Source organism: Aspergillus fischeri, genomic scaffold (assembly GCF_000149645.3).
Source record: "Aspergillus fischeri NRRL 181 1099437636249 genomic scaffold, whole genome shotgun sequence".
NCBI classification, from domain to species: domain Eukaryota; kingdom Fungi; phylum Ascomycota; class Eurotiomycetes; order Eurotiales; family Aspergillaceae; genus Aspergillus; species Aspergillus fischeri.
This window is the reverse complement of record NW_001509770.1, coordinates 2165225-2181257: the sequence shown is the minus strand read 5'-3', so window position 1 is coordinate 2181257 and position 16033 is coordinate 2165225. Positions and strand designations below refer to the sequence as shown.

Below are 16033 nucleotides of genomic sequence, written 5' to 3'. Positions count from 1 at the left end.
CTCATACAATAGATTTTATCCACCTGTTTCATCGAACTTGTGACGACAAAGGAACATCAGATCGCATCATCGTCATCCGGAACTGCTGCCTCCCATGACACCGGCTAGGTGATTTGCTACTAGCGAGTAGCTGACTTGGTCAAGGGCAACCCCAAATCATTTGCTGTCTACGACACCATGGCGCAGAATACACAAGGATCGAAATCAAAATGGAAAGTCGGCTCGTTTCTGCAGCAGGCAGTCGCCGGCGTGGAATCCAGATTGGATATGATCTTGGCTGAGGAGGAGGACCAGAAACCGTTGACAAGGTCCACATCGGTCAAGTCAAAGCAGAACGAGAGCTTAGGACAACAGGCGACAAGCCCCAACCCGACTACAAGCAGTATGGAGTCTCTGAAGGTCCCCGCGACAGTTTCAGGATCGCGTGGCTAATTGCTTTCCAGCTGTTTCGCGGAGCTCATCCAATGCGCGGAAAAATGATCGTCTACAGGAACGATTGGCTCGAGCCATGGCCAAATCAAATGCCGCCGGGAATGGTGTATCGCAGTCCCCTCCGGGCAGGGTCTCTTCGCCAGCCAGTTCCTTACCGAGTAACGGCACGCGATCGAGTTTAGATATTGAATCAAGTATTATCTCGACTACAGGGACCGCAGAAGAACGTCCGGACAGCCCGCTTGTCCGAGAAGCAGGCTCACTGGAACTACCGGCAGACCCTAGGACAAGTCACGACTCTGGTGCTGTTTCGCGAAATTCCAAGGAGCTCACCGCACCGCATATTGACGAAATTGTATCTACGGAAGAGCCTATAGCCGAACCACGACCCTCGCAAGAACTGGGCACAGCAGAACAACATGAGACCGGCGATCTCGAGAGCCCGCGAGTATCGCAAGACTTGAAACATGCCGCGAAAGACACCGCACCGGATATAAATAGCGACAATCCAGCCATTGCGCAGCTACAGGCGGAGCACAAGGCAGCGGAAACCCGCTGGCAGGAGGAGTTGCATCTGTACATTGAACGAATCGATGCGCTACAATCTAAGCTAAAGTACCTGGCTAAAGAAGCCGCTGAGTCTGCTAGGAAGGCTGCGGCGACCGCTGAGCCTGGGAGTGTCGAAAAAGAGCTTCGTGAGAAGGACGAAAAGATTGCGCTACTGTTTGAGGAAGGGCAAAAGCTCTCCAAGTCGGAGATGGACCATCGAACGGCGATCAAGAAGCTCCGCCAACAGCTGGCAGATAATTCGAAGTTACAGATGGAGACTAAGAAGAGAACAGAGAAACTCGAACGGGACCTGGCGAATTTTGAGGCTAGAGCAAAGCGTGCTGAGGCTGCGGAGAAACGGGCGAGCGAGTCACTATCCTCCCAAACAAAGATCGCACGGGACCTCGAGGCCGTCACGAATGAGCGGCACGCATTGTCTCAGACAGTTCAAGAGATGAAGGCACAACTCGCCCGGGCTGTTGCGCGTGCGGAAGCAGCAGAGGCCAAAGCCGCATCAGATGCTTTGGAGAAGGAGAAGCAGCGGACGGCTCAGTTGGAAGAGGAACTTGCGAGTGCGAAGATTGAGCGCCAGATTAATGAGGAAAACTTGAGAAGGGAAGTTGCAGATCTTAAGGAAGGCATAGAGCGAGAGAAGGAGAAGGCTAGGATACTTGAGGCCGAGCTCAAGGGGGAGCAGTCTGTCCTGGAGAGCAAAATGGAGGCGCTGCGCTCTAAAGCAGAAGAAGCCTCGTCTGGTTCTACTGGTGAAACACAGGCCAAACTTTTACGCCAGATCGAGACATTACAAACGCAGTACGCAGTCGCTAGTGAGAATTGGCAGACCCTCGAGGGTTCGCTACTTTCAAGGCTAGCCAATGTGGAAAAAGAACGGGACGATGTCACAAGGCGAGAAGGGGAAATGCGACGAAAGATGCGTGAAGTGGTAAGCACGGCCCTCGTTGCGTTGTCAATCTTAGTTGCTGGCTAACACCAACATAGAATCTCAAAGCGAAGAAGCTTGAGGAAGAGCTCGAAAATGCAAAGGAGACCCAACACGACCTGGAGAGCAAACTTGAAAGCCATGTTCAAGAAATCCAGAAGCTGGATCAGAAACTCAGAAAAGCAGAAGACGACTTGGTTGCTGCACAAAAAGACTTCGCTGAGCAGAAGAAGGTGTGCGATGCGACATGGGCTCAGAAACTTGAGGGCGAGAAGATGAAGTGGCGGGAACACGCACTGTCCATTCAAAATTCACTCCAAGAACCGCGTACTCAGTCGCCTGTTGCGCTCAGTCGTAGACCGAGCAACCTTGACACAACCGGGGCGTCTCTGTCTGACTACAGGCCCACGAGTCGCCGTTCTTCAACGCTCCTCACGACATCATCAGATGTGGGCACTCCCCCGCGTCAGAATTCCCTTCCTGTTCCCGTCCTATCCCCACCGATGTCAACAGGTCTGTCAAACCCTCCGATAATGGAGTCTCCAGTCATCACCTTTGAGCCGGATGACTTCTTCAGCGGCTCTGTGACACCGGCTACCCCATCTGCTTATGGATTTCCCCCAAGTCATCATTCGCGAGGTATCAACGACATCATTTCGGAGTCGACTGTCGGCGCTGGGCCATCTGTTCAGCTAGTTGAGCGTATGAGCGCTACGGTTCGCCGCTTAGAGAGCGAACGAGCCGCTGCCAAGGACGAACTTGCACGAATCACCAGGCAACGTGACGAGGCTCGAAAGCAGGTTGTTGACCTCATGCGAGAGTCAGAGGAAAAGAAGGCCTCTGATGCTCGGGTGAAGGAGCTGGAGACAAGACTTGAAGACTTGGATCAACGCTACCAAACAACTCTGGAGCTGCTTGGCGAGAAAAGCGAGCAAGTCGAAGAACTCCAGGCTGATATCGCTGATCTCAAAAAGATATATCGGGAGTTGGTCGATAGCACCATGAAATAAGGCCTATCCCTCCACTGGTCTCTTTTCGGAAGAGCCATTGACTATGCTTCTCTCGTTTCTTCCTTTCTTGTGTATATATTTGTTCCCCTGGAAACTTTTCCTCCTTCAGATCTAGAAGATCTCATGTATACAGACTACTCTCTGATAGAACATTCAACATTTCAAATCAGTGGTTCGCTTTATGATTAAGTCCCATTCTAATCATGGAGATGAGGAATGAGGCCCTGGGTATCCGATACATATTACACGGTAATCGCTCTGCAGTAAAATATTCTGGCTGCGTTCAAATCAAAAGTTCAATACCCTCTCTCTCGGCGGTCTGCAAGATATATTTCTTAACCTAAAGAGATCGAAAGTCAGCTCGTTTATACATCAGCCACGTAAATCGCGGACAACTCACTTTCGCATCAGGCGCCATCTCAATAGCCAGACGACCTTCAGAATCCTTCTTGTCGGCCTCCGCACCAGCCTTGAGCAATGTAATCGCCGCATCCCCATGACCCTCAGAGATGGCATGATGCAGAGCTGTTAAGCCATCGATATCGGTAGCATTGACCGGGCTCTTCCCTTCCTCCAGGAGAAGTTTGATGATAGGGATGGATCCGATCGCCGCAGCGCGGTGAAGTGGTAATTGCCCTCTTCTGTCCTTGACTCTCGCACTGCATTTGTTGGCTAATAGCGTGCGCACGGTGGAGAGGTTGCCTTTGGAAGTTGCGAAATGGAGGGCATTCTGTTTGAAGCGAGCGCGTGGGAATGAGAAACTAGTAGCTGGATCTGTAGTCATTGATACATACCTGGCCGGAGACACTCTTGACGCTGACGTCTGCACCCTTCCGTAGTAGCAGGTCGATGATAGGGTCGCCTTCTGCATTCTTCAGGCTCGCTGCGATCATGAGCGGAGTCCATCCCAATCCATCCTAGCAGAGTATTAGCAGTCCGTCATAGTCCTTCAGGTCATATGCGAGACTTCGACTGACCTCCACGTCCGGATCGAAGTTCTTCTGAGCTACTAAGAGCTCTACTATGGAAAGATGATTGAACGCAACGGCCCAGTGAATGGGGAGACGCTCGTCCTCATCTTTGACCGTAGCGAGTTTCGGGTTCGCCTGCAATCAAGATCAGCATGGACAAGCCAAAGGACAGTCCCTTCGTTGTTGAGACCGAGTAATAGACACCTGGGATGATCTATATGCGGCGGGGCAGCTTTCCGCGTACTTACGTTCAACAGCGACTCGGCAGTCGGAGCTGTCGCAAGTTAGCTCCAGAAGTCACATATTTTCAGAAAGCAACAGAAGTACTTTTGCCTTCTCTAGCTGCCTCATGCAGAGGAAATTTCGCTTCTTGATCTGGATTCATGATGATGTACTGGACTGTCCTGACAAGTGTGGAGCATGGCGAGAAGCTCTGGAGGGGAGCTATTGACACCTGAAATCAATTCTGATGCCTCAGGCATTCAGCAAAGCTCTCTCCGCTGAATGGCAAATCGGAGGTCACTGCTGTCAAATTACTACCTTGACCATCGACTCTCAATTCTCGCCCTTTGCACCTTTCTGCTACAGTCGCTTTCCTTGTCTGACGCATCACGGATGCGGTGACTTTACTCAAGCAAATTCCACCAACAATCAGGCCCTTCGAACAGGGTTCAGGACGCGTACAGCACGTCCTCTCTGGCGACCTGCGTCAGTCTTTAACGCCCGCAACGCCCAGAACAATCATTCGGACTTCTGAAATTTGGTCTGAATTTCTCCCATTCGAATACCATGGACGTCTTTCCTTCTACCACACCGGACGAAGCCGTCCGCAAATCCGCGAAGCGAACCGCTGAACTTTTCGGCTCCGAATACCTCATGGTCACACCCAGCGTCGCCGATGGATCGATCGGACTGTCCTACCGACGAAAGGCGGAATACTCAGATGTGAAGGAATTACCTCCAGCTCTTGCCGAGAAGCAGGCGAAAGCAGCAGCGGCAGGTCGCGCGAAGCGCCCAAAGATCCAACCGCAGACGAAGCCCCAAGCAGACGGAAGCGGCGCCTCGATGTCCCTCGTGAAGAGGGCTGCTGGACCGGCCGCGGGCGGAGTGGGTGGTGAAGATCAACCGAAGAGTCTGATTCAGAGACCCTCGGCGACGCGACAGCAGAGACCTGACTGGCATCCTCCGTGGAAGCTGATGAGAGTGATCTCGGGACATCTGGGATGGGTGCGGAGTTTGGCGGTGGAACCGAACAACGAATGGTTTGCTAGCGGTGCTGGTGACAGAACGATCAAGATCTGGAATCTCGCGACAGGTGCTCTTCGTCTGACGCTGACGGGCCATATCTCTACCGTCCGCGGTTTGGCCGTGTCTCCTCGGCATCCGTACCTTTTCTCCTGTGGTGAAGACAAAATGGTCAAGTGCTGGGACCTGGAAACAAACAAGGTCATCCGCCACTATCACGGTCATCTGAGCGGAGTATATACCCTCGCTTTACATCCGCGCCTCGACCTTCTAGTGACCGGTGGTCGAGACGGTGTTGCCCGAGTCTGGGATATGCGGACAAGAAGCAACGTCCACGTTCTGTCAGGCCACAAGGGCACCGTCGCCGACTTGAAATGCCAGGAAGCCGACCCACAGATTATTACCGGTTCTCTCGACGCTACAGTGCGCCTGTGGGACCTTGCAGCCGGAAAGACTATGGGTGTTCTCACGCACCACAAGAAGGGCGTGCGCAACCTCGCCATCCATCCGCGAGAATTCACATTCGCCAGCGCCAGCACAGGAAGCATCAAGCAATGGAAGTGTCCCGAGGGCGACTTCATGCAGAACTTTGAGGGCCACAATGCCGTCATCAACTCCCTTGCCGTGAACGAGGACAACGTTCTCTTCTCCGGTGGTGATAACGGCTCCATGTGCTTCTGGGACTGGAAGACAGGCTACAAGTTCCAGTCCATCGACACCATGGCGCAGCCGGGTTCTTTGGACGCCGAAGCCGGTATCATGTCTGCTACATTCGATCGCACCGGCTTGCGTTTGATCACCGGAGAGGCCGATAAGACCATCAAGGTCTGGAAACCTGACGACGAGGCGACGCCGGAGTCTCATCCTGTCACTTGGGCACCGACCCTTGGCAGACAGAGATATTAATTTAAGCCGTGGATGTCGTCTTTATACCCTTGATCCAAATGCAGAATCGGGCTGTTGTTTTGTTCTTTCGTCGCACATGGAGTTCAGCGTTTGTTTCAGAGTGATGTTGATACAAGGTCACGGGGGGAATCTACAAAACATATTTTCTGGTTGTATGATTAGGCACTTGAACTGCGTAGGATCAATCACATTATAATGGTTCTGAGTCTTTCTTGATCGCAGCATTTCAAAACGAGCTAAGGGTATCTTTGCTATCAAATGAGTCTTTGTACAGACAGTCACGAATAAATACCTGGGTACGCCGACGAATGCAAGTCCAGACCCTTACTGGTCCATACCCAATCCCAATCCCTTTGCCTCAATGTCCTCCCGGAACGCGGCTCGAACATCTTCTGGTGCAACTCTAAGCCTCACCTTTCCGCTTCTGTCGCCTCTGCTCGAGATGACAGAACCGCCTAGGGGCCCCTTGACTCCTGCCCCGTTTTCCAAGGCAAGGACTCCAGAGTTCATGAGTTCCATAGCGGCAAAGCCGAGAGCTCTCACACGCGCCCCGTTGTTCCCAGTGAGCAAGAAATCCCTGATGCCCGTGCTGGCGACTGCAACCGCCGCATCGGCGATTCTCTTCGCTTCGTCGATGACATCGCCGAATGTCGACTCTGTAATACCGGTTCGTTTAACACGGGCCAGTAAAGCAGCGAGAAAGAGCTTCGCGGACAGCGGAAGGGAGCGGAGTGATTGCTGGAGCGGGGTTGAGGTGGCTTCCTGGATGGCTTGCTTGATGGTGGCGATGGTGACTCGGCCCGCGGTCTGTTTCTGTGCCGCGTTTTTCTGAGGTGACTCGAGCTTGACTGTGTGCTTGCTAGTAGATTTCTGTCGTCGTGCTGGGGTTTTACTGGGAGTAGGGGGCAGGGACTCGGTGTCGTCTCCGTTCTGCTCGGCATCCATATCCTCGATCTTTGCAGCCTCGCTGGACTGTTCTGCAATTTCAACAGCGCGTCGACAGATGTCTAATGCACGCCGAGCATCTCCACTGACAGCAGCTACTTTTCGGCTAGCGAATTGAATGGCATCCGCATCGACGATGTTTCCAGGAACATTGGCCAGCCGGGTGCTGATGATCTCCATGAGATCTGTGTGCTTGTAACCGGGGAATGTAATGCGAGTCAACCCGAGACGGCTGGAGATTTTGTTGCTCAACGTTCTCTCCGGCAAGTCCATGGTGTTTGCCACAGCAAGGACGATAAGTCGTGAATGACGAAGGGCAGGCCAGTTGAAGAAATTGTACATGACTGATTGATTCTTTGTAACCAACTGATCAAGCTCGTCCATGAGGACGACACATGACACTCGTCTGGGCGAGGGATGCGAGAATTCTCTTTCGAGAAGATCAAGCGCATGGGAAGGGGAAACGCGATCACCCTTGAGCGCTTCCCAGAGCAATGAATAAGATTGATGAGGGTCAGTCACTTTCATTCCGTTGATTTCAACAAAGATGAAGTCGTCCATTTCCTCAGCGAGAACAGCAGCATTCAACTGCGCAACCACCTCACGTACTGTAGCTGTCTTGCCGGTCCCTGGTGTTCCCGAGATATAAATGCAGGTGCCAGTTCCTTCCATGATTGCTGCACTGAGATGATTATAAACAGTGTCGAATTCTGTCTTCCGACAAGGAAGTGATGTAGGTACAGTCGAAACATGCAGTAAGGTACGTGCTTGGCGATAAGGTGAATCGAAATGAGAAGGAGGCAAAACTCGAGTTCCAAGTGGTGTAAACTCTAACGGCCTCTTAACGACGATCCTATTGAGCAGCTTGTCAACTCCTGTCCCCGAAATTTAGACATGACTTCATACCTCTTGTGCGACGGCGTAGTAAGAGCTTTCTTACGTCGCGATTGTGGAGTAGCATTCGAGGCTACTTTCTGCCTCTTCCGAGGTGTAGAGGGAGCAAAATCATCATCCTCTTTCGTATAAATGTACTGAGTGCATTCCCGTTAGCAGCCATTTCTCACGCGAGCAGGGGAACTCACATCATCATCGACCTGCTTGCGTTTTTTGGCCGCTTTCAACCCGTCCTTGACCATGGTAATGAGATCATGGATCTTATCCTCCCGGTACACGTCCTCCCAAATGAATTCGTCGGTATATCTGCCTTGAAGCTGGTTTACACCTCTCCGGCAGATAATGCATTTGTTGAACTCGGCCAATTCCTCCTTGCCCTTTGGGGGCGTGCCGTTCGGATATTTGGCAAAGAACGCGTCCTTGGACATCACCGTAGCTTTGCCATTGATTGACGTGATGGGGTTGACATTAAAATCCGCTGTCAGATATTGTTCGTTTGGCAAAGCGTCCGCCCTTCGCTTGTTTTTGGTCGACATGAACTCATCCGGGGACGCAAACCACATGATGTTAACCGACTTGACCACCCCATCCTCTGCCTCCTCATCTTCTTCCTCTAGAAATTCAGTGATGATGCCGACCCAATCTTTTCCCGGTTCCGGAGATTTGAGCAGCACGACTTGACCTAACCGACACTCGAAGGAACCCATCCGCGCCCCTATGATATTCCGTCGGCGCTTCGCACTAGGGCGAGCCGCGCGTCTCCGAGCTGACTTTATCTCGGCCTCATCGGTAGCCGGTGTCGTTTCTTTGTTTTCGGTATCTTCTTCTTCAGCGTCATAAATCCAATGCCATGGAAGATCTTCATCCCCCAACTCGTCGTCGGAATCATCGCGCACTAGACCACCTTTGGTCATCCATAATTGTGCTCGTTGTCGAGCACTGCGCCTCCGAGAAGGAGTACTCTCACGTTCGTCAACAGAGGCCACGGCCATTTCCTTCAACTGGGGTGTACACGGAAATGGGTTGCAAGGTCTGGCCTACTCTCGGCGTTGAAACTAAAGAAAGAGTTTAAGACGCGTCAATGCGCGTTGTCCACTTTGACCCTGTTTGGGCTTAGTGTAGTTGCTGGGCTATCCACCAATCAAAATCATAGTACTTACACTTCCTTAAAAGGTCTTGTACACAACTTACTTTATGCTACCTCACTTTTCACTATTTCGAATCAAATTACCCTTTCTGATATCCGTTTGAATACAGGCTGCATTAGTTTTGAAAGAATTGAGTCATTTATATATATGTAATTGCTCAGAACTACATATTGATGAAATGGTTCTCCGATACTTGGACCGCTCAAGTCTCGAGCAAAAAGACCTCACCTTTGGCTCTTCCTGCTTATACTTGCACTGGAAGTGAAGTCAAATGACATCTGGTTTGCAGTTTGGGGTAATATGTTACTATTAATGGACGCGTATAAGTTCAATTTGTTATAATCGATGGTTGCATGAGAAGTAATCAGTTTGATAGCTTTACCTCTCTGCCATCTAAGCAATTCATCGCCAGGTAGTGCCATTAAGACTAGTACTCAGCTCCTTTAAAGACAAGAATGCAAGTTGGACACCTGGTAGTGCTCCTATTCTTTTACTTCTGACAGGAAAGAGCTGAGGTACTGTTTCCGCTTATGGAAGTTCTTCTGTTTGCTCTTCACACCGTCCCTGTTTGCCTTGACTACTATTCACTAATCCCCTATCACCACCTCACTACCCAACATCATTCACTTTTCATCCCGTTCACTACATCCATTCAATCCGTCGCTCCATCAGTTTCGTCTAATTCAGCATCACGTGCTGCCATTGGCTTCCTGAACTATTTATACCTCTCGTTGAACACTTCCTTTGATTCTTTTTGAGATGGCGAGAGAGTAAGTCGACGCTTAACAACATCTATGTCCAAACCACTAAACTCTAGCAGTCACGAGCCTGGAGGAGCAGCTGGTAAGAACAAAATATCCGATCCTCAAATCGTGCAACAAGATCAACGCAAGAATTGAGCTTCAACTGACGACGATCTGCAGAATGGGCGCTGCCAGGCTACGACTTGAAGGCATCCAAGCCGCGTCGAATGAAACAGTCGTCCAGATCTCATCGGCCGTCTCCATCCAATATGTCTTCAAGAACCGAACCACAGAAACAGCAACCTCAAGCTCAGACCCAGCAAGGACCCACCTCTCGCGGCGTGATGACTCCCAAAAGCCAAACTGCACAGGTAAGAGGTATTGATCGGCCGCTGAGAGCGTGGGGAAGCCCTGCGGTTCGACAGACCACAACTCGACACACTCCAGACCAATTCTTCAAAGACTCGCCCTCAAAGGCTAAATGGCGTAATGGAGCGCAGCCCAATGGTCAGTGGTAGAATATTCATTTTTATATGCTGAGGGTACTCATTCCATTTTCCTCCAGGTGTTGTGAATCTACCAGCTCTATTCGGATCCATGAAATATGAGTAGGTACACCACGGCTTCTCTTCCTGGGCTTGATGATTAACATGGATTTCAACTTAGGTTCTTCGGAGTAGCGAGGACCACAATATATGGGCGGAGCTCTCACGCCTCTCAAGGTCGTCACGAGGTGTTTAAGGAAATTAGCAAGAAGACGGGCGCTTTCGTGAAGCCGCCTGCCTATACGGACCAGGTGAGTCCTCCGACTCAACGAAGCGAGTTGAAAATGTCTCGGTTGAGATGCATTCGCTCATAGCAGTCAGGCGATCTTTCTTTGGGGTGAACCGTCTCAGATCGCCTCCGCAAAGGAGCATCTTCAAAAAATCATTGCAAAGTGCACCACTTCCTCCTTCCCGACGAAGAAAAAGCTTGAGTGGGTGAAGATCCACGCACACTCTGTCAACAAGGAGGCAGATGTTGAGTTGAAGGAAAGGCGCGAGCACATATTACAGCAGCTGAGAAAGGCCCCCGAGGACCCTTCGACTTTTCCCGAGCAGGTCAGTTTCTGAAACAGTACAGCCTGGTTCTGCAATCTAACTGCTCGCACCCATAGATGCTGTTTTTGTGGCCAAGAGAAGGCCCCTCTCTCGTTGACTCCCTCGGTCCACAACTAGAAGCCCTTGATGTTATCAGGGCGAAGTTCGGCTGTCACTTGTTCGTCCCAAAGGACATGCCAGCCTACATTTGCGCCTTTGGACAATCCTGGGATACGATGAGACAAATAGTGCAGTGTTTGAGGACCAAGTGGAGTGAAATCATTGCCAACAGCAATGTCAAGTCCAAGGTTTATGTTGTTGAGCCTCCTGCGCCAGCCTCCATGAAAGAGGCGATTACCATGGAGCGCAACAAGCAGTTTGGAAAAGCACGCCTCCAGGGATCCCGCCCCAAGGACCTCGAGCAATGGGAGATCCGAGCCGCCTTGATACAATCAAAGAACAATGCTCGTCTTCTCCAGGCGATCGAGAGGTCTTTGCGTGGCGTTGCCTTTGTTCGTGGTCATTTGCGCATGCGCATTAATCTCGGATCATTTGTGCTGGATGAATACCGTCTCCCCAAGGACGAGAAGCCCTCGTATCAATTTGAAGAGTTTAGAGAAATGTTGCTGCATGAGCAAGCAAAGGGCCGCTTGATCCCAGGGTACGTATCGCCAACACCTGAACGCAGAAGGATAACTGACTCCCGTGAAACGTACAGACTGAACCTTGGCAAAAATGAGCTGCTCGCCAGATGTTTCGAGGCCACCGATATTCTCGAACCGTGCGACAGCGTGACAGGAAAACTTTCTGACGCCGAACCGGCTTTCTCAGTGAACTTTGAGTTCCTGGGATCTAACAATGCGCTGCTCCGATTAGAAGCTGAGTTTTCGAAAAGTCCTGGTGCGTATGAATATGAAATCACTCAACGACGTTGGCTTAGTCCACGTAAGAGGGGCCATTCTGCCGACCAGCGGCCCCCTCTCCAGATAGGCGTCATCGATTTCGAAAGGTAAAGCCAACTTTGACCTTGCAATATCCATCTTCGAACTAATTCATGTGTAACAGATCCGACTGGCAGCTTGAAATAAAATCCCTCGAGTTCTATGAGACATCCTCGATCAATGCCGCTCTGAGGACTTTCTCTCATTCTATCAATTTCAGACGCACTGCGGACATCAACGACATCTCCGCAAAGCCACAGAGGAAGGTCGTCTTTCCAGCTTCTGCCCCAGTGTCCAGATTTGTCGAGAAGACAGCGATCAGGTACCGACTTAAGAACACCAAGTACATCCTCGAGATCGCCCGCTACGATGAGTACAGCCGCACGACTGCGCCAGGGTACGGTGGACAGAACCCTGCCGCCATCACCGGTCCAATCTCCGAGGTTCCTTCAAGTTCTTGGGGCGCATCGATCTTCGATCCAAACTGGGACAACTTGCTCGGACAGCACGCGAATATACCGCTTGGACATACGGCAAGATACAGTCCCAGTCTGAACACGTTCTTTCCACCCATAGAAGAGACCACCGGAAGCAAATGCGAAGGATTTTGGGAGCTGATTGCCTTGGTGAGACGGGTTGCGGAGCTGCTAGGCTCAACAAAGACTTCCGTTGAAAACGTGAAGCAGCGAGTCCCTAAGAGTCCTTCGAGCGATAAGTCTGATGAAGCCGCTACTGCACGTCAAAATCGCCAGCAGGTCAACATCGGCCCTCAAATGCGTGTCTTGTTGGATGCAGATCTCGGCACGTTGTTCTGACTGAGCTCTTTAGGCCGCCAGATTCTGTTCTCAGAATGCTGCCGCAGTCGGTCCCTAGTTAAATCAGATTCCTGGGTCTAGGCAGTCTCGTACAGAGACTTTACTGGAGAAATTGCGCATGTGGACTGGACGAGTTAGAGGACAACAATACCTGAACACAGACGTTCGAATGTTTCGAACACAATCTTCGTCTTGTGTAAGAGCGTCTCAAACAGCTGGAAGAAGCTAACATCAGTTGTGAAGTAAGCTGGATGCTTATCTGATTCGCTCTTTGCTGAGTCGTGATCTGCGGAATATGAGCAATGCTGCGCCAGATTGTACTAAGCCTACATAGAAACAAGGTCCTGTTATCTCTTATCCATATGGACTTGCACCAGGTATCATAAAATTCTAAGAATGGTAACTAATTTTATTCTGGAGACTGTACCATAAGCGCCCTTTCTTCAAATGGTATGCAACGAGATTAGCCAGCACCTGCAGCTGCGGTTGAAGATGGGACACCTTCGCCGCTTAGCATCTTTTGTCTCAGAGCTATAATAGCCGGTTAGCTATCGAACGAGACCGCGTACAAGGCATTTGGGTCTTACCATCTTCAAAGAGTCTCAACTGAGCACTCTTAGTCTGTACAATTTTCTCCAGCTCGACACAGTTGGTTTCCAAACCCTTGACCTTTTCTTCGTAGAACTCAATGGCCTTTGGTGCTGTCTGTTCAAGGGAAGACCAACTTAGCCCTCAAACATGTGATCCTGCAGGAAGAAGACTCAACAAACCTTCTCAACGTAAAAGCCCGTCCCAACATCGACAAGCACCTTTTCTCGATCCGCGAGCTTACCCCTCACATACAGGGAGCTCGTCAGAGGAACCAGTATATCATCCTTCCCAGCTGTTCCCTTCTTCTCCGACCCCACAACCCCATCATTGATGGATCGCACACAATCCCGGAATCTGGATTGCGCGGCGCGCAGTTTCTGATGCGAGGTGGTCAGATGCTCAAGCTCCGAGGTGAGGCGGGTTTGGAGGGCGCGGAGCTGAGGCACGGAGAGAGATGCGATGTTCACTGTGGACTCTCCGTTAGATTACGGCTCTTCGATTGGAACGTGCAGGATACGATATATATCCAGTTATGGCACATGTGAGGGAGGAGGGAGCTTACCGGCGCCGGGGGGAGCTCCGCCTGAGCTTGAAGAGTCGGATGCGGGGGTATTTGCAGGTGGCATTTTGGTGGTGATAGTTGATTGAGGGGTCTTTTTCGAGTAGAAGAGGGAAGAAGCCGTGGGCTCCTAGTCAGAAGCGGGAGGTGGCCCCGGTGCACTGTGCTTCTTTATTTGAGGTGACCGAGTTGGAGAGGTCTGCTTCGATCGATTGATGGAGCCAGGCCAGTTAGGTGCTTTTTTCGGATGGTCGATTGCGGCGCGTGGAGATAGTGTGGCCCCATGGGCGATTTTAGGAGTAGATGGGTATCGCCACGCACCACTCTTTTATCGGACCAGCTATAATTGCAGAGGATTGGGATTTAGGGTATTGATCGAGATGCTAGTATACATTCGTTCTACAAATAGAATTACATGATTCGGCCTGCGGACTTGCAGACTAGTTGGGCCATATTGGCCAGCAGTGCTCATAGTCGCTCTAGTAGGGACTGCACGAAGGACGGCAGCTGATCCAATGGCACGTCTTCGCGTAGATTGTCCAAGCGACGACATTGTACCTCGAGGGTCTGTGCCTTCTTCCACCCTTTGCCAACCACGACGATAACAGGATATCCAATCAAGTCCGCGTCCCCGAGTTTCCATCCCATCGGTTTGTCGCGGTCATCCAGGATAGCGTCGATGGAAGAGGTGTGATTTGAGACGAGAGAATCGTACACTTTCTCTGCCTCCGTCTCCAGTCCCTTCCCGGGGACGACTACTACTTCGTAAGGCGCCATAGCTCGGGGCCAATTCAGGCCCTTTGAATCCGCGAGACTGTCAGCAACGGCGCTGATCATGCGCGAGACGCCAATCCCATGACAGCCCATCTGCAAGGGCACCAGCTGGTCTTTGGATTGAGAGCCCCCGGATAGCGATCGATCAACCATGACGGATGCCTGGAGGACTTCGCTGTACCGGGTGCCAAGGTGGAAGGTGTGACCGAGTTCGACAGCGGTGTGAGTCTTCAAGGAACCCTTTGCGCATTTGGTACATTTGTCGCCATCTTGTACTTTGACAAGGTTCAGCGCTTGATTCGTGCCAGGGAAGCGATCGAGCATGGAGTAATCAATCTCATCCGCAGTGCGGTTGACCTTCTCCAGAAGGTCACTTAGAGGTGGGCGCTTGTATACTCTTGCCTGTGCGTCATACAGATCCAGCACCTGCGGACGCTCAGAGGAGCCGGAGATACCGGATCCCTTGTCAGACTCGACCTGTGAGACCCATTGTTCAAGCGGATTCTCTACGCTAAGGTCGATGTCAACCCCGGCTGCGGTAGCTATAGATTTGACTGCATGGGAGTTGACTTCGCGTTCCACGGGCTCTTGGTTTGCTTCGCGCATGGTGAACTTGGGGTACCACCCCCGCAAGAGAGTCTTTCTGTCTCTTGATATTGCTATCCATAAATCAACTGAGACGGTTGGACTGTCTCCGGTTGAAGTTGCCCCCGTGTCGAAGCCTGATACTTGCCCAGCACCGGCATTTTGAGCCTCTTCGATGTTATGTGCCTTTCCATCTGCGAGTTCGTCATTGTAGACATGGTCGCAGTTCGAACAGCTGATGACAGTGTCTTCGCCTTTTGAGCTGGGAAAATGGAATTCGTGGCTCAGGCTCCCGCCCATATTTCCAGAGTCTGCAGCAGCGACTAGGTAAGGAATCTTCAACTCATCAAAAAGGTTTTTGTAAGCCGCTTTCACTAAGTTGTACGTCTTCAAAGCTTCTTCAACACTGTAATCGAACGTGTAGAGATCCTTCATAAGGAACTCTCGCCCGCGAAGCAGGCCTTGTCTTGGTCGTGGTTCATCTCTATACTTTCTCGCTACGTGGCAACTGCATCAGTCACGCGGTTTATCAAGAGATCACCATTTTACTTACAGATTTGATAGACGCGCAAAGGGAGGTCTCTATAAGACTTGGCGAGGCTTCCCACCAAAGTAGTAATCTCCTCTTCATGAGTAGGGGCAAGAAGGAAACGAGACTCTTTCCTGTCTAGAAATCTAAAGACCTGGATAATTGTTAGTAACAAACTACCGAGTGAAGGCGGACGAAATTCACCTCTGAACCTTCTTTCAGACGACCTGACTGCTCCCAGAGCTCTTGAGAAGATATAGACGACAGAGAGACCTTTGAGGCGCCTGAAAACCAAGTCAATGAAAGGGTCATTTCCGCCGAGCACTCGATCTATACACACCAACCGATCGCATATGTTTATCAATAAGACGCTCTAG

The 16033-nt window shown here is 51.0% G+C and overlaps 7 protein-coding genes across 7 annotated transcripts; 3 read left to right on the top strand and 4 right to left on the bottom strand.

Moving 5' to 3' along the window:
* Positions 1-177: 177 nt before the first annotated feature.
* NFIA_014950 (M protein repeat protein) lies at positions 178-2931 on the top strand (the record flags this gene model as incomplete). The annotated part of the gene is made up of 3 exons (XM_001264699.1): positions 178-382; positions 444-1924; positions 1981-2931. The coding sequence occupies 3 exons, from the start codon at positions 178-180 to the stop codon at positions 2929-2931; spliced, it is 2637 nt and encodes an 878-aa protein (XP_001264700.1).
* A 283-nt stretch (positions 2932-3214) lies between these two features.
* Positions 3215-4287, bottom strand: NFIA_014940 (ankyrin repeat domain-containing protein; the record flags this gene model as incomplete). Its single annotated transcript, XM_001264698.1, has 6 exons — positions 3215-3271; positions 3332-3661; positions 3726-3848; positions 3909-4037; positions 4151-4176; positions 4230-4287. The coding sequence occupies 6 exons, from the start codon at positions 4285-4287 to the stop codon at positions 3215-3217; spliced, it is 723 nt and encodes a 240-aa protein (XP_001264699.1).
* A 404-nt stretch (positions 4288-4691) lies between these two features.
* On the top strand, positions 4692-6053 carry NFIA_014930 (WD40 repeat domain-containing protein; the record flags this gene model as incomplete). The annotated part of the gene is made up of 1 exon (XM_001264697.1): positions 4692-6053. The coding sequence occupies one exon, from the start codon at positions 4692-4694 to the stop codon at positions 6051-6053; it is 1362 nt and encodes a 453-aa protein (XP_001264698.1).
* Positions 6054-6377: 324 nt separating this feature from the next.
* On the bottom strand, positions 6378-8884 carry NFIA_014920 (origin recognition complex subunit 1; the record flags this gene model as incomplete). The annotated part of the gene is made up of 3 exons (XM_001264696.1): positions 6378-7680; positions 7905-8029; positions 8081-8884. The coding sequence occupies 3 exons, from the start codon at positions 8882-8884 to the stop codon at positions 6378-6380; spliced, it is 2232 nt and encodes a 743-aa protein (XP_001264697.1).
* A 1168-nt stretch (positions 8885-10052) lies between these two features.
* NFIA_014910 (uncharacterized protein) lies at positions 10053-12618 on the top strand (the record flags this gene model as incomplete). The annotated part of the gene is made up of 6 exons (XM_001264695.1): positions 10053-10297; positions 10450-10579; positions 10680-10883; positions 10940-11523; positions 11581-11871; positions 11928-12618. 6 exons carry the CDS (start codon positions 10053-10055, stop codon positions 12616-12618), a joined length of 2145 nt encoding a protein of 714 aa, XP_001264696.1.
* Positions 12619-13081: 463 nt separating this feature from the next.
* NFIA_014900 (prefoldin subunit 5) lies at positions 13082-13835 on the bottom strand (the record flags this gene model as incomplete). Its single annotated transcript, XM_001264694.1, has 4 exons — positions 13082-13149; positions 13206-13323; positions 13389-13675; positions 13772-13835. The coding sequence occupies 4 exons, from the start codon at positions 13833-13835 to the stop codon at positions 13082-13084; spliced, it is 537 nt and encodes a 178-aa protein (XP_001264695.1).
* Positions 13836-14236: 401 nt separating this feature from the next.
* On the bottom strand, positions 14237-15562 carry NFIA_014890 (putative proline--tRNA ligase AIM10; the record flags this gene model as incomplete). The annotated part of the gene is made up of 1 exon (XM_001264693.1): positions 14237-15562. The coding sequence occupies one exon, from the start codon at positions 15560-15562 to the stop codon at positions 14237-14239; it is 1326 nt and encodes a 441-aa protein (XP_001264694.1).
* Between the last annotated feature and the right edge of the window lie 471 nt (positions 15563-16033).